This window comes from Triturus cristatus, chromosome 4_1, assembly GCF_964204655.1.
Source record: "Triturus cristatus chromosome 4_1, aTriCri1.1, whole genome shotgun sequence".
In the NCBI taxonomy this organism is placed as follows: Eukaryota; Metazoa; Chordata; class Amphibia; order Caudata; family Salamandridae; genus Triturus; species Triturus cristatus.
This window is the reverse complement of record NC_140585.1, coordinates 297,490,217-297,515,889: the sequence shown is the minus strand read 5'-3', so window position 1 is coordinate 297,515,889 and position 25,673 is coordinate 297,490,217. Positions and strand designations below refer to the sequence as shown.

The 25,673-nt window shown below is 47.3% G+C and overlaps 1 protein-coding gene across 32 annotated transcripts in view; it reads right to left on the bottom strand.

Moving 5' to 3' along the window:
- The window catches only part of MICAL3 (microtubule associated monooxygenase, calponin and LIM domain containing 3), a 1,875,796-nt gene that overhangs the window by 449,439 nt on the left and 1,400,684 nt on the right, over window positions 1–25,673 (bottom strand). For 28 of the 32 annotated variants that reach the window (XM_085652129.1, XM_085652139.1, XM_085652136.1 and 25 more), the window contains one exon: window positions 20,660–20,722. The exons of the other annotated variants lie outside the window; for them this stretch is intronic. In XM_085652129.1, the coding sequence (XP_085508255.1) occupies window positions 20,660–20,722 (63 nt within the window). The remainder of the gene's footprint in view (window positions 1–20,659; window positions 20,723–25,673) is intronic. 32 annotated transcript variants of the gene reach the window in all.

Below are 25,673 nucleotides of genomic sequence, written 5' to 3'. Positions count from 1 at the left end.
CCCTAGACCTACTACATCCATCCGCAAAGCGGGGAGGCATGGGTGGGGCAGTAAGGAATCTGCAGCTAGATAGAGTCTCTACCAGATAATGCGTTACCAAAGGTAAGTAACTTGTTGATCTGATAGAGAATTCTAGCTGCAGATTCCTTACCTTTGAATCAGATACCCAAACCATACCATCCCGGCGGTGGGTTGCAGACACATGACCGAGACTAAGAAGTCTTGCAGAACTGAACGGGCAAAGTGCCCATCCCTATGCACTTGACCATCAAGACAATAATGTTTTGCCAACGTGTGCAATGATGTCCACGTCGCTGCCTGACAGATGTCTTGGACTGGGACACCCCGAGACAAGGCCGTAGTCGCAGACTTTCTCCTTATGGAGTGGGCTCTTAATCCCTCAGTGGGCTGTTTCTTCACCAAGGTGTAACAGAATTTAATGCAAAGAACTACCCAGCGAGAGATGATTATTTCTGCACTGCCTTTCCCTTCTTTGCTCCCACATAACCCACAGAGTTTGTCATCCACACGGAACTCTTTTGTGCAGTCAAGGTAGAACGACAACTTTCTTTTTGGGTCCAGATGGTGGAGACCCTCCTGTTCCTTAGAGGGATGTGGGGGAGTAAAGAAGGTGGGCAAAGTAATGTATTGGCCCAAATGAAATGGGGTCACAACATTTGGTAAAAATTATGCCCTTGTGCGAAGCACCACTTTGTCCAGAAAGGACATAAGATAAGGAGGCGAGCTGGATAACGCCTGCAATTCACTCACACTCCGGGCCGATGTAAGTGCCACTAAGACGGCTGTTTTGATGGTCAACAGCCGGAGGGGACAATCGCGAAAGGAGACTGGCCACGAGGAGTAGAGGAGAGGCCCAAGGATCTGGCCAGAGCTTGAGAGTCCTTGAACCTGACCAGGGCAGAGTCTGTTCCCAAAAAGGCGGGTTCCATCAAAGGGCACGTTCATCAAATTGGCTTGGACATCCCCCAAGAAGATAGTTGTACGAAGCCAGGCGTGGTACCTCAAGGCCACCGTTGTTGAAATAGACCTGCCCAGGGTTGTATCTAATCCACACCATATGGAGAATTTTGCTGCATCTCTTCCATCCTTGACAGCTTAGGAGAGCACAGCCCAGGCCTCCTCCAGGACTTGTGGCAGCACCTGTGCAACAGTCTCCCAAGGAGAGTGGGAGAAATGGCCCAATAAGCATGCAATATTCACCGACCGCAATGCCAGACTGGAGGAAGAAAACATCTTCTCAAATTAGTCCAGTCTCTTGGATTCCCTATCCAGAGGTGCGAAAGGGAATGCGCCCTGGGAAGTAGAGGCCTGCACCACCAAACTTTCTGGGGTGGGGTGTTGGCTGAGGAAGTTGAGTCGCCCGGAGCTGGGCAATGGCGGCGAGCAATCGTCCTATTCACAGGAGCCCCTGTGCTAGGCTTGGACCATGTTCCTAGAAGGGCGATAGGGGTTCAGAGGTGGAAGCCCCAGGTTGAAGCACTTCGGTCAGGAGATTAGTCCTGACTTGCACTGAGGGCAGCTCCAGTCCAAGGACCTTGGCTGCCCTCTTAACCACCCTGGCATAGGACGCCCTCTCCTCCAAAGCCCCTGTAGGCGTAGAGAGCATGCCATTGTCTGTGGAAGTACCCAGACCACTGGCCCCCAAGTCCATTGTCTCCTCAGACATCCTGGTTCTCTAGTGGGTCTCCAGACTCCTCCCATTCCTCTCCTGAGCCCAGCACGTCCACAAAGTGCTCAGATGACAACATAGAACGTCTGGGTTCTGTTGACGTTGAAATCGGCGTCGTTTGACGCCGTTCCGGCTCCGTGTCATCGAGGATGAGGATGGAGATTACGCCACCGACATGCATCAGCGACATAGCAGGCACTGACTTCGGATTAGACACTGGGGGAAGGTTGCGTTAGCACGACCGGCGTCTTACTGGATCCGGGATTGGATCCCTGAGGCCCCACTGGCGCTGTGGCCGGAGCCAACAGCGCTGAACTCGATGGGGCCCCATCCGACCTCACGGGGCCCGAGGGCTCACCAGCCGGGCCGTTCCGCTCAAATACTCGGTGCATGGCCTCGTAAAACTCTTATTTCAGCGGGAGTCGCTTCGGCTCCTGGGAAGGGGGGGGAGGCGCGGAGTCGACTCTGGCTCCGGCTCCGCAGAACCGTGCCTAGAGCGTCGGTACTCCTTACCTTTCTCGACAACGGACGCCAACTGAGGTGAAGAAGAAGCCCGCTTGGACTTCTTCTTGTGCCTCTTCTCCGAGTGTCCAGATGACCTCGAATGGGAGGAAGAGGACTTAGAGCTCGGTGAGCGGTCCTGCGATCTCCTCTTCCTCGAATGGGATCGTGACCTCCTCGGAGTCTTGCTTGACGGAGCCGACTGCTGGGCCACGAGCAACTTCATCGCACGCTCCCTCAAGGTCTTCGGGCCATCGCCCGACAGTTTGAACACGACTTCGAATCGTGGTCACGTTCAAGACACCACAGACACACGCGGTGGGAATCGGTGACCGACATGCAGGAACAAGTCCCGCAAGGTGTAAAACCTGGCTTTCTACCAGACATCCCTCGCACACTAAGTCGTATCTCAAATATTTTACAAAAGTCGAGAAAAAGCCTGCCAAACAGCGGCAGAGGGATAGCTGTTCCCGTATTGGCGCTTAATTGGTGCGGAAAGAAAAGAACTGACATCCACGCGACTGGGTGGCGCCTACATCGGCACAGCAACATCATAACCGGCGCTACCGACGACGTCACGTGGAGCCGAATATAGCCACCCGGCGTCACGCGGCAGGGGTATTGCTCAGCAAAAGTTTCCAGATCCAGCCTGACGCCTGGGAAATTCAAAAGTAAGGAATCAAAGGTAAGGAATCTCCAACTGGAAGTCTCTATCAGATAGAAGGAATTTGCATTGTAGTTAAGTCCCAAGATTGGGTAATTGAGTGAAGTGCATCTCTGGATGGAAAGTTCTGGAGTCAATCTTCAATCATTCCTTGGAATAGATCGTTGGAGAACCTGAATGCTTAGTTTTCCATGATTTCTAATCCAAGAATAAAGGAAACAGAAAATCTATCTCTTCCTCGCCCTCAGGACCCTCACCAACTGTAATGCCACCCTACTTTGGTTTTACAAAAATGGGAAAAATCCAGCTTTGAAGAAGAAAAAAAAGGGTGAGGCTGACACACTGCTGCTGGGTAAACTGGATAGAACTGTTATTTCTCATGACCTCATAGAACCAAGGCTCTGAAGTAATACTTTTCCACAGTTGAACAAAGGAGAACAAGTTGCATACCTTCAGTAACGCCTTTAGGGAAGATACAAAATCTAACAGATTCCTCACCTTGTGAATTCCCCAGGCGCCATACAGGATCCAGCAAATGTTGATATTCATTTCATCACTTGTTGGTAGGTGGCATTGTGCAGCTTTGCATCGATTCTGTCCTGCCCTGGGTGTAATTTCGGGCCACTATAAACGCACCACCTCCACCCGTTGACTTCAATTTCTTTTTTGATCTTTGTCCACACCGTCAGAAGTGGAGCCATTGAAATCAGAATATGCCAGTGTCCAGATTTTTAGGAGTCCATTCCACATAACGGAGAGAGAAGTGGGTTGTTGAGTAATTTCTGGTTTGATAGTGCCTACCAGAAAAGGTATTACCAAAGGTAAGGAATTTGTTCATCTCTTAGAGAATTCTAACCAAAGCAATATCTCCCCCCCCCTAGGTGGTTGGCCCGTGGACTGCCTCAAACAAAAATGTTCTGCAGGACAGAGTGGGAAAAATGCCCAAAGAGACAGCTTTCCAGACAACAGTGCTTCGTGAACGTATGGCGAGATGTCCCCTTAGTCGCCTGACAGAAGCTGACAGCCCCTTTTGGATTCAGCTCGTATAGTCTCTCCTACTCTCTAGAGGAGTGAGGTGGAGCAAAAAACTTCGGAAGGGTGATAGATTGTCTGACGTGAAAAGGAATGAACTCCTTTGGCAAAAAGGAGGCACATAACCAAAGATCCTGGGTAAGTAGTAGTCTTAGAGGGGTTAACGGAGAGTCTGAAGCTCATTCACCTTCTGCGCCAATGACAACCATAGGTTCAAATGGAGAACACATAAGAAAAGTCAGACTAAATTCAAGCCCCACTGGGTCATGATAAAAAGAGACTGTGGAAACAAATGTAGCCCTTTATGAAACCTCACAACTGGTGACAAAAAAGAGGGCTGGTCCAGCAAACGTAAAAAGGCCAAAATATCTGAAAGGTACCCTTTAACAGTGCCCAAAGCAAGGCCTTGCTGGTCTAGGGAAAACACAAATAATAAAACCTTGGACAGTTTGACATGGAGTGAGTACACATGCTTGATAGCGTATCAGGCCACAAACTTGTCCCAACTGCAGGCATGTACAGACTTGACTGAGGGACGTCTGGTTGCCAGAATGACATGCAAGACCTCAGGAGGGAAATCATAAGCTCTCAACTGCCGCTGCGCCATCTCCAAGCATGGAGGTGGCGCAACTGCAGGTTGGGGTCCAAAACCTTGCCTTGCTGCTGTGACAGAGGGTCTACTCTGAGGGGCAGCCTGATCGGAGGACAGATGCTCAAGCCCAGAATTTCTGGATACCAAAATCTCTGTGGCCAATTCAGAGTCACTAGAATAACGTGGGCTGGGTTGTTCCTAATCTTTCTCCGACTTGTGGCAAGAGAGGGACAGGTGGGAAGGCATGCAGGAGTCCTGAGTTCCTCTTTTATTCGAATGCGTATCCAAACTAGAGCAGCTTTGGAAACTTCAATGCGCAGAAGTGCTGAAATTGTGGGTTCTCAGCAGTGGCAAATAGACCAAGGCAAGGTTATCATCATTCATGGAAGAGACTTATGGCCACCTTTGGATGTAACCAACATTTGTGATCCACGAGGAGTCAGATGGCTGAGTTTGTCTGCCCTGGTATTCGGGGATCCAATCAGGTACTGCTCCACCAGAAGGATATCCTGGCATTACAGACATGTTCAGAGGTGTGGGGCCTCCTGGCACAGTCTATGACCCCCACCCTGCACTACTTGTTGCAGTACCACATGGCAGTGATGTTGTTCACGAATACCTGAAGCAACTTCCCTTTGAAGGTTGGTAGGAAGGCTATCAAAATTAAACTGATGGCTTGCAGCTCCAACAGAATGATGTGAAGTTGGGCCTTCTCAAAGATGTGGGGCCAAGTTGAGCATTTGCCCTTCTGCAGTAAGGAGGTGAGAGGGAGAAGATTCAATAAGGGACAGCTCCTATAGGGCAATTTGACAGTGCCCGAAGGGCAGGTCTGATAAGTCAGTGCGTGTGCTGTTTTTTTGTCTGTTTGTGGGCCTGTTTTATGGTCTGATGGGCCAGGTTTTATTGTTGATTTCCCTGATATTACCACAAACATTAACTTTAGCAAGCACAAATGCAAGCAGTCATCCAAAACCTGCAATATATCTACACAGTGTATCCTTATAAATTCAAAAGTGTCCCAGTTTGCAAATGTGGAACACTTTTTTTTAGCTATCTGAATCGTAAAGGGAGCCCATTTTTATTTTGGTGCCCGGGCCTAATTTCTGTCCCAGTCCAAACCTGGTGAGAATGCTACTTATGAGGAACAGCAGACAGCCCAAAGGAGTGGGTCATAGCCCTGGTATCCTTGAAGTGCTCCAGTGCAGAATCAGCCTGGTCTCAGAAAAGTCGGGAATCATCTAAGGGCAAATCCATGAGGCTTGATTTAACATCACAAGCAAAACCAGCTGACCACATCTACGCATGTCTCAGGATGGAGACACTGGTACCACCAGCTCTGCCTAATGGTCAGTAGTGTTAAGGCCACAGGAAACTGTACATTTCTCTGCATCACAATCATCCTGCATGGCATGAAATAAGATAGCCCAGAAGCATGTGGTATTCACAGAATGCAGGGAAAGACTGGTGCACAAAGAACAAGTTACTTACCTTAGGTAACGATATATCTGTAAGAAACATAGGTTAGTTATAGATTCCTTACCTTAGAATTACCCACATGCGTCAGACTGGATCCGGAAAGTTTTTCATCAGCAGTACCCCTGCACGTCGGTAGGTGGCGTCAGTTGCTGAAGTTACTTAGACACAGCCCTCGCACGCTGACGGCAGTTCTGTACACGACTTTCCGCGCCAGGAATGCAGAGCCATGCAAGACACTGACCACTGGTGCACAAAATTAGGGCCCTGAATGGATGTCCTTAACCCTAGAAATCAGTTCGCAGAATGGGGAGGATGGGTGTGGTGGTAAGGAATATAAAACTAACCTATGTTTCTTACAGATATATCATTACCGAAGGTAAGTAACTTGTTTATCTGAAAGAAACAGTTAGTTATAGATGCCTTACCTTAGAATAGATACCCCAGCAATACCAACCCCGGAGGTGGGTCTGCGAACCAAGTTCATACCAGAAAGTCCTGGAGAACTGAGCGGCCAAAGAAGCCGTCTCTCCGGACTTGGCTGTCCAGGCAGTAGTGCTTGGTGAACGTATGCAGTGATGCCCACGTAGCTGCCTGACAGATGTCATTTAGGGGAACTCCTCGTCCCAAAGCAGTAGTAGCTGCCGTCGCCCTGGTGGAATGGGCGCGCAGCCTCACTGGAGGCCACTTCTTTGCCAAAGAATAGCAGGCCTTGATGCACAGAACGACCCACCTGGAGATGGTTCATTTGTGCACGGCCCAACCTTTTTTAGCGACCATATAGCCAACAAAGAGCTGGTCATCCACCCGGAATTGCTTAGTGCGATACAAATAAAATGAAAGTGCAAGTTTTGGGTTCAGACGGTGGAGGCTATCTTTCTCTTTTGAAGGATGCGGAGGCGGAAGGAAGGTGGGCAAAGTGACGGTTTGAACAATATGAAAAGAAGTGAAGACCTTTGGAAGAAAGGAAGGTCGAGTTCTGAGGACGACCTTGTCCGGATGAACAGCCAGGAAAGGAGGCATGGAAGACAGAGCTTGTAGTTCACTCACCCTGCGCGCAGGTGGTGATGGCCACCAGAAAAGCAGTTTTCAGAGTGAGGAATCTGATACAGTTATGTAGTGGCTCAAAGGGAGTGCACATCAGAAAGATAAGAACCAAGTTCAAGTCCCACTGAGGCATTACGAAGGGAACAGGAGGTAAAAGATGAGTAATGCCCTTGAGAAATCTATTTACAACAGGGGACTTGAAAAGAGAAGGCTCATCAGGGAGCCTGAGGAAGGCTGAAATGGCCAAAAGGTAGCCCTTAAGAGTGTTCAGAGCAGAGCCATGCTGGGCCAAAGACAGAAGGAACAAGAGAACCTCAGAAAGGGGATCCACAGCCTTTGCTGTGCACCATGCCACAAATGTATTCCATCTGCAGGCATATACCGTCTTAGTGGAAGGACAACTGGCTGCCAAGATTACATCACAGACTTCGGGAGGCAAGTCAAATGACGTCAACTGCCGCCGCTCAATCTCCACGCAAGGAGGTGGAGGCTGGACAGGTTCAGGTGGAGGACGTCCCCTGCTGCTGCGACAGAAGATCCCCCCCCCCCGAAGAGGCAGGCAGATCGGGGGATCGATGGCCATGTTGAGAAGCTTGGGATGCCAGACTCGGCCATACTGGAGGTGGGAAGACGACCGCTTGGGGCGAACCTGCCTTTAACAACCAGTTGTCGAGATAGGGAAAGACTGGAACCCCTGATCTGCGCAGATGAGCTGTGACCACCACCATCACTTTCGTTAACACCCGAAGGGACGCTGGTAAGGCCAAAGGGGAGCACGGTAAACTGACAGTGCTTGTGGCCTACCGTGAACCGCAGGTAATGCCGGTGGGCCGGCAGGACGGGGATGTGGAAATAAGAGTCTTGCAAGTCCAACACTACCATCCAGTCTTCAAGGCAGACGAGGCCTGAGCCAGGGTCAACATGTTGAAATTCTCCTTCTGGAGGAAGCGGTTGAGATCCCTGAGATCCAAGATAGGACGCATGCCCTTGTCCTTCTTGGGCACAAGAAAGTAGTGGGAATAGCAACCATGACCTACTTCTGGGGCAGGAACACGCTCGATGACTCCATTGGCCAAGAGTGACGTAACTTCCTGTTGGAGAAGGGCCAGATTATCTCCCGACATGCAATGGTACTGGGGTGGCATGGCTGGAGGAAGTCTCTAAGGCGAGGGAGTACCCCTTCGGACCATTTGCAAAACCCACCTGTCCGACATGATGGTGCGCCAGTGGGGGGGGGGGGGGGGGGGGGGGGTATGGGGGGGTTATGGTGAATCCTGCCGCCCACTGGCGTAGGATGGGCCTGAAAGGTCGGACTAGGAAGGTTTGGAGGCTGCTGCAGAGGGGGCGGTGGTGGACTGGCCTGCCGTCTGGCCCCCAGAACCACGTCGGTGGTTCCCACGTCCCAGCCGTGCTGAGGTTGAACAGCTTACGCTGGCCTGTAGCTCTGAAAGGAACGTGTTGGGGCACCCCTTCCATGGCCACGAAAGGGGCGAAAAGGCAGACTGTGCGGGGTGGAGAGGCCCAAGGACTTGGCCGTAGTACTAGAGTCCATGAAGTGCTCCTGTCTGCCTTGTCGCCGAACAGGCGACGGCCATCTAGGGGCATGTCCATCAAGGTGTTCTGGACATCCCCAGAAAAGCCAGTCGTCCTCAACCATGCATGACGGCGAAGCGCCACCGACGTTGAAATGGTCCTACCCAGTGAGTCGGCAGTGTTCAGTCCACAACGGATGGCTAACTTTGCTGCGTCTCTCCCCTCGGCAACAGCACGGGAGAGCATGGCCCGGGCCTCCTCCGGACACTGAGGCAGCACTTGAGCCACTGTATCCCACACAAAGTGGGAATAACCGCCCAAGAGGCATGCGGTGTTCACCAACCGCAACCCTAAGATGGGGGAAGAAAACTTCTTCCCAATCTGATCCAGCTTCTTGGATTCCCGGACTGGTGGTGCTGTAGGGAATGCGCTCTGGGACGCTGAGCCTTGGACTACCAAGCTCTTGGGGAGGGATGTTGGGAGAGGAACGTGGGGTCGCCGGCGGCCGGGTGGTGGCGTCTGGCAACAATCCTATCCACAGAAGCCCCTGTGTTGGGCCTGAACCAGGTGCCCATAAGGATGTCCGCGAGGGCTTCATTAAACGGCAGCTCCAAAGAGTTCCCTACCGGTTGAAGCACCTCTGTCAGGAGGTTAGTCCTTACTGCCACAGTTGGTAGCTCGAGGTTTAGGGTCTTGGCCGCCCATCTGCTTAAGACATTCCCTCCTCTGTAGCCACAGTGGGAGGAGAAAACATGCCAAGGTCTGGTGAGGTGTCCAGACAACGAGGTCCTGATCGTACTCCAACTGAGCAGTGAGAGGGTCCTCAGACCACTCCCAGGCTTCCTCACACTCCTCTAGTGCCAAAATGGCTGAAAATGGCCAGGATGGAATGCAGGCACAAAAGTATCCACCGGCTCCGTATCCACACAGGGGTGGAAGCCGGGGTCGGCACCACCAGTTGCGGACCTGGTGCAGGTGGAATCGGCGCCAGTAGAGTTGCTATTTGGTCAACCGGCGCTTATCCAGATCCAGGTCTGGATCCAAGGGGGCGCCTAAGGCCTAGGGATCCCAGCGAGTCCACGGGGCCAGAAGGCGCACCGGCAGAGTCAGGCTGCCCAAAGATGGCATGCATCGCTTCATAGAACTGATGAAGCTGGGCAGAGGCTGCTCTCGGGAGGGAGTGAAGGCCACAGTCGAGCCGCGGGAGCGGCACCACCCACTATCTTCGTTGCGTCGCCCGACGGATGAGGGGAAGTCAAAGAGCGACGATGCTTCTCCGACTTCTTGTGCATCAACTTACCGGACCCAGAGTGCGAAGACTTAGAAAAGGAGTGATGGTGGCTCCGCGATCGGTCCCTTGACCTCCCACGCAACCGGGACTTGAACGACGCAGAGCCGACTGCCGGGCCTAGAGTAGCTTTCGGGACCGCTCCCACAAAGACTTCATGGCCATGGTTCAGCAGTCGGAGCACGACTTGGGATCGTGGTCGCGCTCCAGGCAGTAGAGGCACACACGGTGCAGATCCGTTACTGACATCAGTCGAGAACAGGAACCGCAGACCTTGAAACCGGGCTTCCGTCGTGCAGCAGAAGTCGATGTAGACTCGAAAAGAAGACAACAAAAGTTGCAAAACAGTCAATCAAAAAGTGACTGGGGGTACCGCTCTCTCCGGATCTGCGCTTGCTGGTGTGGAAAAAGAAACAACTGACGTCAGCGCGGCGTCTAAGTAACTTCCGCGATGTCATCACGGTGACAACGACGACGGCCGTGGAATCGACCAACGCCACGGGGTACTGCTGACGAAAAACTTTCCAGATGGCACTACTGGCAGTGAGGGAAGGACCCACCACTGAGAGTCCAGTTGGAAGAACTCTCTGCTCCATGGGTGCTGAAAGAACTCCAAAGGAAGTCTGTTGCCCAAATAAGCCCATCATCGCCTCAAGAAACTCCTCAATCTGTAACAGAGTCACCATGGTCCCAGAAACCACAAGCTTGCACGGGGGAAGGGTCAAGGACAGACTCTGCGGAACAGCTGAGGGTGCAGGTCCTGGAAGCACAGTGACAGCTCTGCACCCTCTTAGAGGGGGGCTTAAAGGAGCGCAACTGGGAGGAGTCCCACTTGGACGAGGACTTCTTTTTCTTTGACTTATCTGAAGATCATGACGATGACTTGCAGCGGAAGTGGGACCACTGTCCCCCTGAGTTCAACCAACATGGAGTCTTCCGGTGTCAGGAGATGAATAACTTCACTGTGTGCTACTGAATGTCCTTCGAGGGGCATCCCGGCACAGTCGCTGCAAACTGCGGAGTTGTACAACGACCCCAAGCAGACCAGGTGAGGATCAGTCATCAACAACAGTCTGACATTCCCCACAAGCCTTAAACCCTGCCGATCTTTTGGTTCAAATTCGCATCTGTAGGTGTGTAAAGATGGGAACTGATGTCAGCGTGAATGAGTGATGCCTAAATAGGCCCATGCACATAACATCCGGCGCACAGGGCATCAATGTGGAGTTGCACAGACCACTACTCTGCGTGCAGAGAAAGTGCTTCAAAGTTTTCCAGATCCAGTCTGATGCTTGGGATTGTTTTCTAAAGTGAATATGTGGTTTAAAGTTTCTCTCAGGAGACATCGCCAAGGGAATGATCCAAAGGGAAGAGTATGGCACAAAACTAAGGTTGTATGGGTGAAGAAATACAAGTATGGCCTCCCCAATCTGGAGAAGATCATATTTGTAATTTCTGAATGCTGTTCAAACTTATGATCCTCATATCGGAGACAGCTTAGAGCATCCGCTCTCGCATTGAGGGAACTTTTAAGGTGAGCTGCTACTTGGAAAAATCTATGTTGCTCCACCCACTGAAATAGGGGAAATTGCCTTCAAACAGGTTCCACAATCCCACACAGCTGTATTGATATTATGGAAAATGCTGGTGTTGTCTGATAAAATCTCCCTGCAATGGAAGGGAGGAATACTTTCAAATCAAAGCAGACCGTCCACAGCTCCAGCACTGGATGAGAGGCCTTGCACTACCATGTCACCAAGATTGGCATCCCTGCGCAGCAAGTAAGCATCAGTGAGCAAGGAAGCCCATGCCTGCGGAGGGCTGAAAGAACTACACACCCAAACCTTGGAGGAGATCACCCACCAATATAGATCTGATAGACTGACTCTAGTCCAAGTCACGACACTCCCTTGGTATTACAGCCACTCTTTTCTCAGGCACCAAGCTCCCATCCACCATCTGGCACCAACAGGTTGCATGAGACCATGAGGCCCAGCAGGCGAAAGATGTGAAGAACTGGGATCCGTGCTTGAGTCAGCAACATAAGAATCAGAATTCTTTCTTGCTGAGGAGTAAGAAAATCCTACATAAGGGTCATGCCCAGCACGGCTCTTAAGAATGTTAGCCTCTGCTTGAAAGGCCCAAGTCACAGAGAAGAGTCACCATGCGCCTCATCATGCGAAGGTGCTCTCTGATGAGTGCTGGGGATTCCAGTTGGACGATTCATTTATATAAGTGTGAACATTTATGGACTCCTGACTATCAGAGGGAAGCTGTAACATGGTATATTTGTCAGTCCAAAAAGTAGAACTGTGAACTGATAGTGAATCTGTGAAGATTGCTAGATGTAGGTAGGCCTCCCGGGGACACAATCACTCACAAAGAGAACAAGCAGAACTTGGTTGAAGGACAGAATCTTGAATTTGTCCTGATGAATGATCAGGCTCAACAGACGAAGGATGAGGAAGGATGGAAGACCTCCGTCCTTTTTGGGAACCAGGACATAAAAAGAGTAAAACCTGGTGCCTCTTTCTTCCAGTGACAACATTCATAAGGCCCCTTCATTGAATATGACAAGGGCTTATGCTTCTACAATCGAGGCGAGTTCTGGAGAACATGTTCTATTGGAAGGCAGACAGTATGGAGAGATCAACAGAAATGGTAGGGTACAGCCCTTGTTAATTAGTTGGATGCCACAACAATCCATTGAGTGTGTCTCCCAATTGGTAGGAAAGTGGGCTACATTCCTTCCCCACTAGAAAATGGTGTCTGGTGAGGCAAGAAGTGCCAGAGGGAAGAGGGGAACCATCTCATGGACCCATCCGTGCCCTGGAAGGAGCAGTACATCTGTTAGGGGGTTGGAGCAACTGTGAAGGTCGGTGCTGTCATAAGGCTTGTACCTTGACGTAGCCAATATTTATGGTGGAATGGTCTTCAGATTCCAGGCCGCAGTGACGGGGTTCGATGTCAAAAACTCTGACAATACGACTCTTACTGGATATGTCAAATCTTTACAGCTCTCATTATGATGTGAGACTTCTTGGGTATCTTCATTTGGGACGAAGTAACAGAAATCGCCAGAAATTACATCAGAGTGTTTAGAAACCGCTGAATATCTTTTGTGGATAACCCTTTTAAGTTTGATAGTCAAGAGATCAAGGAGAGAGAGGACACAGAGCGGAGGAGAGACAGGACATTAAGACCAGACAACAAGAGGAGAGCGGTAGAGAGAGTGAGAACACAGAGTAAAAACAAAACGGCAAAGTGACAACGGAAAAAGCTATCGGACCAAGCACAGACAGGGAGAACACTTCTGGGTCTCTTTTTTTAAGTATCATTATTTACTAATCTAAATTGTGAGCAAGCACAATTGCATCTAAAAAAAGATCCAACAGGTTATCCCACACAATGTCACTGTGTTTCCTACCATCCCTGTATGGGTCAATCTGGTTCAAGCCTCTTTATAAAGGCAGTTGTGCTCATTGTTGGCCAACATTTATACTGCTCTCTGGAGAGTACAGTGGAGTCCAAATGCAGGGTTGAGGAGAGGTGAGAAAAAAGATCTGCCGGAGACAGCTCATGATGAAGGTTCATTGAACTGAGTTAGTTTAAAACAGTGAATCCTAAGAGAGCAATCAGTTCTACTGAATTGTTGTAGTGCCACAGATGCACTCGTTACATGCCAGACCACCTTTTACCCCAGCACTACCAACATTTCAGAGTGACAAGCTGGTTTTCGGAGGATCTCTGAAGGTAAAAAAGTGGATGCAAGAGATTTGAAAGGCAATGGAGGAAGGAGTATACTCCAGAAGCGAAGCAGGAGTATAAGATAGCTCTAAAAAAACTGTGTAAAATGATGGGAGTAGTCATGAAAGAGTACTCCAGCAAAGAGATTTTTAGGATCGTTAGACCCCTGTCCTCCCAAGATTTTCAGATTATTAGCTCACTGGATTAATCCAGCACTGAATTTCATCTGGAATGTATCATTTTCCACTGGCATCTTTCCTGAAGTCTGGATACAGGCTCTCCTCTTACCTCTCTTGAAAAAACCTAACGCTGACCCCAAGGAGCTTAGGAATTACCGTCCTATTTCTCTGCTACCAGCACCGACAAAAATGTTGGAAAAAATAATGCAGCGCCAACTCACCAAGTATGTCCACTCCCATGACATCCTTCACGACACTCAGTCAGGCTTCGGGACAGGATATAGCATGGAAACCACCTTGGTGGACATGGCAGAGTCTATAAGTATGTCAATGGACGTGGGAGCTTCTGCTATGTTGACCCTGTTGGATCTGTCTGCGACCTTTGACATGGTTGCTCATTCCATACTGCTAAATAGACTTGAACAGATTTGTGTCCAGGGCACAGCCCTCGCTTGGATCCAGTCCTACCTTTATAATCGCACTCAAAGTGTATTTCTCCCACCACACCAATCATCACCTAAGCCGTTAAGGTGTGGGGTACCACAGGGCTCGGCACTAAGTCCATTGCTCTGTAATATCTACTTGGAACCACTCTTCAATATGATTGACACCTGGGAGTTGAAGGCTGTTTCGTACGCAGATGATACAAAGCTGATATTCTCCTTTAAGGATCAGTCAAGGGACAGATTTGCTAGAAAAGGGCTGTCTGAAAGACATCACCAGCTGGATGAACAACAAGCTGAAACTAAATGCAGGCAAGATGGAGATCATGTTCTTTGGTCAGCCCTCTCCCTCGCCCGCAGGACTCTAGTGGCCGGCTGAGTTGGGAACTCCTCCCTGTCCAGCTGAGGAAGCTAGAAATCTGGGCATCAAGTGGGACTCGCCTCAATCTTTTGAAACCCACATACACCATGTCTCGTCGACATAGATACCTCATAAAGAGACTCCTCCCATATCGGCCCACACTCTTAGATCTAACTCCAAGAACCTATTGTGCGTTCCCCGGTTTTTCAAGGCACGGAAGGGCCTTCTCGGTCAGGACAGCTATGCTATGGAATGCACTACCTTTACATCTTCGCATACTGGACTCTGAATCCGACTTTCGAAGGCACCTGAAGACGTGGCTCTTCGGCTGGCTAGTCGCGTCACTGATCTGCTCACCTGATTACCGCTAAGCCCCAGGACACCTCTGTTTGAGGTAGCTGTTTGTGCTATAGAAGAAACACTATTATTATTATTATTATTATCATCATTATTAGGGAGGGTGCTGTAATAGGACCTTGTAGGGGTAAAGGGTGGGACTGCAGTTTCTACTGTCTAGGTGGGAAGGGTCCTATAGAAGAGGGCCAGCTCTTTGACTGTCTTACTGATCACTGATAGGGGTGGCTCTTAATAGTCCGGTGAAAACCGCTCACACCTTTTAGTGGCTCTGTTGTATTGTAGGTGCTTCAGCTTGGAGTCAACTATGCTGTGAAGAGTATCAGTCAAGACAATGACTGAGTCTGGAAGACAGCCTGAGGAGGGCATGAAAAGAGAAAAAACCCAAACCTGCCGGAAAAGGTAGACCGAAAGCACATACCTGGTCTGCCATCACTGCATAGAAATGAGAACTGTTGACCCACTTGTTCTAGTTCCAAGTTCTTTGTGATCAAGGAGGGGGCATATTCCAGAGTGTCCAGAGGACTACTGCACAACCAGTTGATGTGTGTCTGACATCAGCTTTCCGGTAAGAGGTGGTATTACCTGTAGTATGATCTGGAGGAAGAATTGTCGGACTTGTCCTGGAAACCTGAGGAATCCTTCCTGAGCAAGAGTGAAGGAGTGAGCTGACAACAGTAGGAGCAGACTGGTATTGTGAAAAGAAGCGGTGGACCCCGGTGGTGTGGTGTCTCCACAGAGACTCACAACTAGTGTAACGTGCTCTAGTCTTGAAGCCGTTCACTGAAATTATCAAGGGAACCACAGCTCTTCTGAAGCGTGCTCGAGTGGCTCTGGCTGTCATCCCCATCGACGCAGTCGTAGCACTTGCCCGAGCATGCCAGATCGGATTATACGACTGATTAGGAGATTGACGTGCCATTTGACACCTACTACATGCCTATTATTGTAGTTAGTGTGATTGTAGCACAACCAATCTGTAAATGAGCAGTCAATGGCAACAAAGAATCCTGTGGAGCCCATCCCTGGGTACCCTGATGACTGCCTGATGGGCTAGCCCAGCATTGACCCAGAGTGTGCAGAGTAGACTTCTTTCACCTGATTGGTGATGGTGAAGCTGGAGTCCTGGTCATCCGATCGGAAGAGCAGTGCTTGCCACAAAGCTCCTCAAAGCGTTAAGTCACCATCACAGTCCTGCACTTGAAAAGCAGACCACCATAAAGACTCACCAGATCAGAGGAAACAGAACTGATGGAACTGCAAAGACCCCCTGCTGCTGACAACATTGAAGTCCAGAACAGAGCCAGCGGCAAAAGCAAGCCACCCAAGCCACAATCTTCGGGACTCTGCTGAGCAGCTCTGCTGCGTGACTTGACTGCAGACCAGCACAGCTCAAGTGAGCACAGAAGGCCCACCATGGCCCAGGGAAAGGTAACAGGCTGCTCCAGCCATGGACATTGTATACTAAAAGAGAGGAAGTGCGGCATCGGCACTAGCTACCAAACAAGAAGCCCTAAATTTACTATCAGAGGGGGTGGGAAGAGTGAGAGGGGCCTAACCTGATAGCATATTGGATTTGTACCTGTGCACCAGTTATCTGATACCTTGTGTGTAGTATTGTGCCTTAGAGCATAATCAAGTATGATTCTTTACATCAAGAGAAGTACTGGGCTAGACAATAACATTACTGTTCTGTTGGGTTTTGTGTTGAGTGCTGACCCTGCTGTACTTCCACACTAACCTCCCTGAGATACCTGCTCACCATTACCTCTTCTGAGAGTCAAGGGCTGAAGGGGTTGGTTTTGGTCTAGTTTTGTAGAGCCATAGTAGGACAGATACTGGGTAGTAGAGGCAAAATACCTCAAGGGAACCACAGCTGTGGTCCACAAGCCATTGCCACATCCATGGATTATCCCTCGCACCCTTCAAGAAAACAGTCTGACAAGTATCATCAGTTTCCTTCTTTTGAACCTCTATGTTACGGATGTATAACACACTACCTTCTGAGAAGGAGAATCTCAACAAGGTGTAAGAAAAGGCACCAACTTTAGCGAGAGGTTTTCAAACCACAGTTCTGATTTCACATAGATGTCATGAATAGTTTAATTGGATCAAGCATCTGTTTTGGAATCAAGTTCCATTCATGTAATAATTTGCAACCTGGAACTGGATGTCCTCTGGATATTGATCTGCTTTCTTGTAACTTATATAGGAAGGATTATACTAATCTGAGTTGCATACTATGAGTCATCTTTGCCAAGGTAATTTATTGATCATAGAACACGGTAAATGTTTTCAAGGTATAGAAGGACAAGTTACCTATGGTAACGCCTTATCTGGTAGAGACTTTCTAGTGGCAGGCTCCTCACCATTCACCATAGGAGTATCCCCAGGCGTCAGACCGGATTCAGACATTTTGTAAGCAGTACCCTTGTGTGCCGGTAGATCGTGTTGATCGGCCCCATGTGGCATTGTCCGCGCCAGAAGTGACGTGTGCAGGGCCTATATAAGCACCACCCCAGTGCGCTGACATCAGTAACTTTTTGCGTCTTTCCCCAACAGGAGCTCAGAGCCATGAAGTACACTGACCACTGGTGTGAAAAACTAGGGCCCTGAAAGGGGAAATCCCTGTCCCTAGAAATCTGTTTGCAGAATGGGGAGGAGGGGTGAGACAGTAAGGAATCCACCTCTAAACAGTCTCTACCAGATAAGGTGTTATCAAAGTTAAGTTACTTGTCCATCTGATGGAGACTTCGAGCTGCAGATTCCTTACCTTACAATAGATACTCAGGCAATACCTCCCCAGAGGTGGGTCTGCAAAACAATTTCATTCCAGAAAGTCCTGCAGGACCAAAAGGGCAAAATGCCCATCTTGACAGACCTGACTGTCTGGGCAATGGGCTTTCGTGAACATGTGCTAGAAGTTCACATTTCAGCCTGGTAGATGTCTAGGACCGGGACTCCAAGTGCTAAGGCAGTGGTCGCAACCTTGGCACTGGTGGAATGAGCATGCAAACCCTCAGAGGGTTGCTTCTTGGCCAATGCGTAGCAGTTTTTAATTCAGAGCACGATCCATCTGGAGAAGGTCCATTTCTGCACAGCCTTTCCTTTCTTCGCTCCGACATATCCCAAGAAAAGTTGGTTGTCCACCTGGAACTCTTTCGTGCTGTTAAGGTAGAACAACAATGCTCTTTATGTGTCCAATCGATGAAGACGATCCTCTTCCTTAGAGGGATGTGGCATAGCGTAAACAGTAGGCAGAGTGATGGACTGGCCTCCATGAAAAGGAGCGATTACTTTCAGCAGAAAGAAAGCTCTAGTTCAGAGAACCAGCTTGTCTGGGTAGATATTCATGTATGGAGGCTTGGAGGACAAAGCCTGAAGCTCACTGACCCTCGGGGCAGATGTTATTGCCACCAGGATGGCCGCCTTGATGGTAAGGAACCTGAGAGGACAGTTGTGCAAAGGCTCAAAGGGAGCGCACATAAGAAACGTTAGGTCTAAATTAAGGTCCCACTGAGGCATGACAAAGGGAGAAGGAGAGAACATTTGTTACAGACCTTTCAACTACCTATGTACAATAGGGGGATTTGAAGAGGGATGGCTGGTCAGGCAACTGCAGAAAGGCTGAGATAGCAGAAAGATAACCCTTTAAGGTGCCCAGAGCAGAGCTCTGCTGGGCAAGAGAAAGAATAAAGAGAAGAAACTGAGAAAAGGGAGCAGAAAAGGGGGTCAACCTTCTTTTCTGCACACCATGCCACAAACTTGCCCCAACGGCAGGCGTATAAATCCTCCAGGAAGGGCCAGCCTGATCGGAGGACCAATGGCCATGCTCAATAGCTCGGAATACCAAAATCTCTGAGCCCAGTCAGGAGCCACAAGGATGATTTGGTCCCGGTTGTTCCTGATCTTTTTCAGAACCCTGGGCAGGAGTGGTATGGACGGAAAGGCATACATGAGGCCTGAGCTTCATTCGAGATAAAAAGCGCCTCCAGGTGAGAGCCGCCTTGGAAATGCCTTTCTCTCGACCGGGATCGAGATCGTTGTGGCACACACATTGAGCTGCCAAGAGCTTGAGGAATAGCTCCCTCAAGGCCTTCGGGTTCATGGTGCAGCAATCGGAGCAGGACTTCAGATCACGGTCGAGGCACCAAAGGCATACCCCGATATGGGTCAGTCACTGATATGGGGCGGTAACAAGTGTCACATGGCTTGAAGCTGGTCTTTTGAGATGAAATCTTTGCCACACCAGGAAAAGATCTCAAAAACACTTCAACAGAAGTTGAAAAAGATTTAGTCAAAAAATGACTAAGGGGTAGCTCTCTCTCGAGCTGGGCTGACTGGCATGGAAAGAAAAGAACTGAAGTCAGTGTGCTGGGGTGGCATCTATATAGGCACTGTGCATGTCACTCGTGGGGTCGATCGATGTCGCATACCGGCACACAGGAGTACTGCCCATGAAACATTTCCGGATTCAGTCTGAAGACTGGTGATAATTTTAATGTAAGGAATCTGCAGCTAGAAGTCTCTATCAGATACTGTACAATGGTGTCTAAATTTGTCCCTGGATTTTTCTGGCAAGTGTCAGCAGTAGAAGTATCGCTGTTCCTGTGTGTATTGCCCACATTTTCTCAACATCTCATTGCCTCTGCCTTTATGATAGGCAATGTAGTTTGTTCAACTTCCGATATTTTAGTCAACAGTGAGTGTGACATCATTGGCAAGTTTGTTCTCAAATTTCATACATGACAAAGATACTTTCAACACTAAAGATTAGCCAAAACATGCTCTAACATTAGAGCAGACTATGAAGTTTTTGAGATCTAACATATCATTAGTGCACAACTTCAGTGACATCAAGGAACCAGCTTCTGAAGCTAAGGCAGATGATACTGAGCACAAAGTGATGGCTTTGTGGCTCTATGTGCGAGGAGCATGGAGGCACGTAGAGCACTACAACATCTAAGGGGACTTGAACAAAAAAGCACCCGCAGAGTCCAGAGGCACAGGGGAAGTAATTATTTCAGAATATCTTCCACAGAGACTTGGTATCTGTTGATCATATTGGTCCTTAAGGATTTTCTACTATCTTTGCCTGGCCTATTTGCGGTAGGGAGATTAGGATCAGAACACCTACCTTCAACGGGTTTAGGGTCAAAGCCCCTAACTTCACCAGGTTAACTTACTTCTCTATATTATTAAGATTACCTATGCTTCAAGTTGAAATAAACATGCACAGCACTCTTTCGCTGCTCTTCAGAATTTGCCAGATGTCTCGTGTTGACAACATGCAGACTTTAAAAAAAAAAAAAAGGCAATTTAACAAAGTATGACTTCAACAAACACCAATCCAGCTTGTCTAATAATCCAAGTACTTCAGACAACAAAAAAAAGCTTACGAGTAAGTGAGTTGGCGCATAACATAGTACCTGAAAGTTTTGCAATACTATGTGCTAACTCAGTAAACCTCACTCATTTACATGCAATAGCTTCATTGAAGCCACTACTGTGGAACACACTCCTGTCCGGCTGTATCCGATTTTAAGTGTTAAATAGCAGACTTCTTCCATGCACAAATTAAACAGTAAGTTAAGCTTGGCATGCGCTGTGTCCCCCTCGTCCTTTGTCGCATGCAGGAAGAAGCCAAATGATGGCTTCTGTGTTAACTTCAGAGAGAAGAGACCAGCCTAAGGTGGATAAAGCCAAAAAGGGGTGTTATTGCAAAGTGTGCAATCTGGGAAATATCACCAGCTACCTCCTGAGACTGACTCCAACCAGGCGCGTACTGCCTCATGGCGTAGAGAGGGATGATCGGGCACTGAATTAAAAAAAAAAAAACATACAAATGATGTGAAAAAAGAATTTGATTAAGTTTCATTAACTCAGAAGTGGGATGCTGAAACACGAGACAGATGAAAATTGGTGCATTCATGATGGGCACAAACAGTTAATGACAGCAGGAATTTCTGGATGTTTTACTGTCTAATGGTTGGGTTAGTTTTGAGATTAGCTAAGAGAAAGAAAAGCGGAAACCCAAGAGATAATGGTAAGAACAAACAAAATCACAAAAAAGACAATATCTGCATTGGTTTTATGAAGAGGACTAGGTTCTTTGACATACATAGTCTTACCTCAACAAACACAGGATCAGTAAGAAAATCAAGGGATAACACCTACTCGGTTTTTAATGTAATATGATTCTAGTTTTAATTTTTGATACATATAATTTACAACATTGCGATAATTATGTATTGCAAAGGGCGTGGCAAGACACTGGCATCTGATCTCATTGTGCACAATAATAATTTATAGAGGCATAACACAAGGCTAACCAATGTTTACCAGCATCAGAACAACAAAAGATTGAGTTCAAACCTGCAAGGATTCGAATGTATGTCTTGAAGGATACATCAAGCAGTCTGCAACTTTTGTACGAGGATGAAAGATATGTTACCATGATTAATGTATGACCTGCAAATTCCACAGGATCTCAGTAACAAAACTATTAATCCACAGTGCTATGCAACAGAGATACCTGTGACGTACAGATTACATGAAAAGCTCTCCAGAAGGAACCTTATGGGCTATTTTAGGATTCAAGCGGGATACCAAAGATTACACACAGATCTCTTCAGTGAGTGCATTAATCAACTAAACTAACGTACCAGTACATCACCATCAGACATCCAGGATGCACATACATCGCTGGAGATGCTTTTATTTCCCTAATCTATTCATTCTGTTTGTAACCACAAAGGTAAACTAGAATAGCTTCACTAACTTATTAACTTCCTTGGGGGCAAAGTAAGAATGAAATAATTATTAGGCCTGACAACCTTTGGCATGGTCTTCCACCAAACACTTTGCCTTCTCCCCTCCTGTTTGCTGAAATCCATTTTTGTTGTCTTTAGGACTTAGTGTACTTTACCAATGCTAACCAGTTCTTAAGTGTTTGTGCTCACTCCTTAAAATATGGTAGAATTGGGTCACACCCAATTGCCATATTTAATTTACTTACAAGTCCCTAATATAATGGTATTACATGTACACAGGGCCTGTAAATTAAATGCTACTAGTGGGTCTGAGGCACGTATTGCGCCGCCCACTTAAGTAGCCCTATAAAAGATGTCTCAGGCCTGCCATTGCAGTCTGTGTGCAGTGTTAAACTGCCAATTTAACCTGGCAAAATAAGTCTTTTGCCAGGCCTCCCTTTTTAATACATATAAGTGACCCCTATGGTAGGCCCTAAACAGCCCATAGGACATAGTGCATTTTATTTAAAAGGTAGAACATGCGTTTTCAAGTTTTAAATGTGCTGGTAGTAAAAACCTCCCACATTTGTTTTTCACTACAGTGAGGCTTACTTCTCCCATAGAATAACATTGGGTTACCTTTTTACATTTAAAAAGTGTAAACCTTTGAGTGGTAACAGGTAGAAATTTGACATTTGGGGCCATATGTAGGTGGGCTAATACCGGTCGGTAACGGGCGACAATCGGTAAATTTCCCATTACCGACCGGTATTTAGCCCTTTGCGATTAGGAGGCTGGATTTAAGGATTCTATAATTTACTGATTCGTTATTTTAAGGAATCGGTAAAATACCGATTCCTTAATTTAAGGAATCGGTAAATTACCGAATCCTTAAATCCTATGTAGGGAGCACTCATGTGAGTGCATTTTTGGTTTAAGGATTCGTTATTTACCACCAACTACAGGTTGGTGGTAAATACCGAATACCTTTTAAAAAGCAATTTTGTGCTTTTTAAAAAGTGCCATGTGGCAGACATACATGCCCTTAGGGCATGTATGTGCGCCACATGTGCACACATGGACGATTCAGGGGTGCAACAATGTGACACCCTGCCACCCCTGAATATGCTCCCTCATTACCGAATCGGTATTTACCGAATCGGTAATAGTGAATGGCTTCCCATTTATTCCTATGGGCCTCCAGGCCCATAGGAATGAATGGGAAGGTATTCCTTATTACCGATTCGGTAAAACCGAATCGGTAACAACGAATATTACTGAATCGGTAAAATTTACCGATTTTTTACCTACATTCTATTTACAGATTCTTAAATAGCGAATCGGTAAAATTTGGTATTTAGGAATCGGTAAATAGAAATTACATATGGCCCTTGGTCTTACAAAAAATTGTAATTTAAAATCCTATTTACTGGTAAAGTCAGATTTTAAGTTGGTGTTTCCTTGTCCTAACCATTTGGGGCCTGTGTCCTGGGCCACATAACTGTAAATAATTGTTAGCTGGCCTTTGTGTGTTACTCTCAAACAGTGAGACAAAGGGGGGGCAAGTGTTGGCAGGATAGGCCATCCTTTCAGGATGGGTGGGGCGTAGCGGTTCCCTAACCCACTTATATTTCAAAAGGCTGCGTCCTCCAGCAAACTCACAAAGGTACTGGACTCCAACCTATTGTCAGCCTAGACCACTTGGAGCCTTTAGAAAAGTATTATATTTATGAGAATAAGACATGTGCAAGAGAGAGAACTCACCATTAAGAATACAATCACAACTGCCCTCATTCCTATCAGAACCACCTCATTTAACTTGAAAAGGAAGCTGCAGAACACAAAAATGCATTTTAAGTTGCTTCCACCTTGAAACAGGATCTGTGACAACGGCCAAATAACAGTTCACACCTAGTGCTGTTGCGTGATTTAGATCGTCAGCACTATTGTGTTTTAAAGGACACTCCTTAACTGATTTCTGGAATAGCTTCATATTGGGCATGAACGTGCATGTTCTACGGCTCAGTCCTAGAAAGATAGTCATTCCATAGTTCACTAAAGCACCCACTGAAGCAGAGCCAACCTGACATTGATTTAAAGCACAAAGGCATAGCTTATACTTCTACATTACAAACTTCAGAACCGCGGCTGACCCTTGGTTCAGCACCTCAATCCCAGTTAACTAGATATAAGAGTCCTGTGCATATCACTTCCGCAGCCCGCCACAGTTGGGCTCCACTGGAATCCAAACAAGAAATTTTTTGATAGTGGAAGGTGCACCAGGAAAAGAGTCCAGGCGCTAGTAAGAAAGTCCTTTGAGTTTCTTTTATTCTTTATAATAAACATGCAGTCAGACATCAGCCAGCGCGTTTCGTTACAAAGGAACTTCTTCAGGGCTATATCAGTAATGTCAAAAAGTCATTCCAGGGTCAAATCGCAATGTTTCAAAAGAATCCCAACTTGTAGCCCCACAATAAGGGTTCCAGTATATCGACTCCAGCCAAGATGGTCTGGAAAGTCTTATAATCGTAGATGGTAGGTGCGCCTGGCAAACGTGTACACGTATTGCGATTTGACCTTGGAATGACGTTTTCACATTACTGATATAGCCCTGAAGAAGTTCCTTTGTAAGGAACCAAATGCGTTGGCTGATGTCTGACTGTATGTTTTACTATAAAGAATAAAAGAAACTCAAAGGACTTTCTTACTAGCGTCTTGACTCTTTTCCTGGTGCACCTTCCACTATCAAAAAATAGCTTATAATTCTACACAAGATTTAAAGTCTGCCTAGCTACTTCCAAACAGAGTAACTGAAACATCGTCCTAATAGGGCGAGGATGGTCTTAGCTTAATAAACCCCCATGCCCTGGGTCATCAAAAAAGCTCCATAATATTAATAAAACTTGATAAGAACCCTCCACTCCTCACCATAGCAGACATCACATTACTTGAAAGTATCTGACTGTGAGGTTGTCAAGATAGATTATAATTATTTATACTGAGAAACTGTTAACAGTTTTTCACTGCATAGGATTTCACTGATCTCACTGCCAGGGTTGTATGTATTCAATGACTTATTTAATTGGTATAAGAGTGGTGAAAGGGCTGTGCATTAACAAGGATTCTGATGTTGAGTGGTACTGTAGAACTCCATGAAAACCTAAATATATTTACAAAAAAACTGAATTACCACAGACATTGCTTTGTCTCTACATGATCCCATATCAAAAATGCTTGTGTCAAATAATGCAGCTAACTGCGGGTTTCACCTTCTCCACTGGATAACAGTGTGTGATCTTGGGTAAAGCATGTATTCACTGTGTGGTTTAGCTCCCTTTTCTGCCAGAATCATGAACACATCAAAAAACGCTAAATACTTTTTTATCAAGCACTATAGATATTAGTAATTCCTTACAAATAGATGAAGACATCGAACAACTCATTCTGTGAGCTATTTGTCCATTGTACACAAGAACGGAATTCAAGGGATTTGGAGGGGACATTACCATTAAAACCTGATAATGTATCGAGTCCTTTCTGATAAAAGGTACAGTGAACAGAGCACAGTGCAAAGAATGTGTGCTTTGATCGGGAGACAATGTAATGTACGTTGGGCAGCAGACACATGGGTTCATTTGCAGACCTGTCACCAGCAGGACTGCCATATTCTATATCTTCTGCAGCTACTTAATCTGGACCTCATGGGCCCAAAGAAAGATGGTGTTGGTATAGTTCAAGAGAGGACAGGTGAGCCAACCACCGCAGCATGAGACTGACTGAAGAAAGGACAAGATCTTTTTCAGAGCATGGAACAGCTGGAAACAAAAGTTCTGAACCACATAAATTTCAAATCCTAAAAGATAGTTTCCATTTCAAACCAGACTACTACATTTTTCGGTCTTGCCTGGCGTTGCAGCGCAAAGCACTGCTTGCTGGGCGAGAGATTTTGTAGGAGTAAATTTGAGAAGGGGACTTGAAGTCCCACCCCTCATTTTCATTGGCTGGCGTCACCGTTTA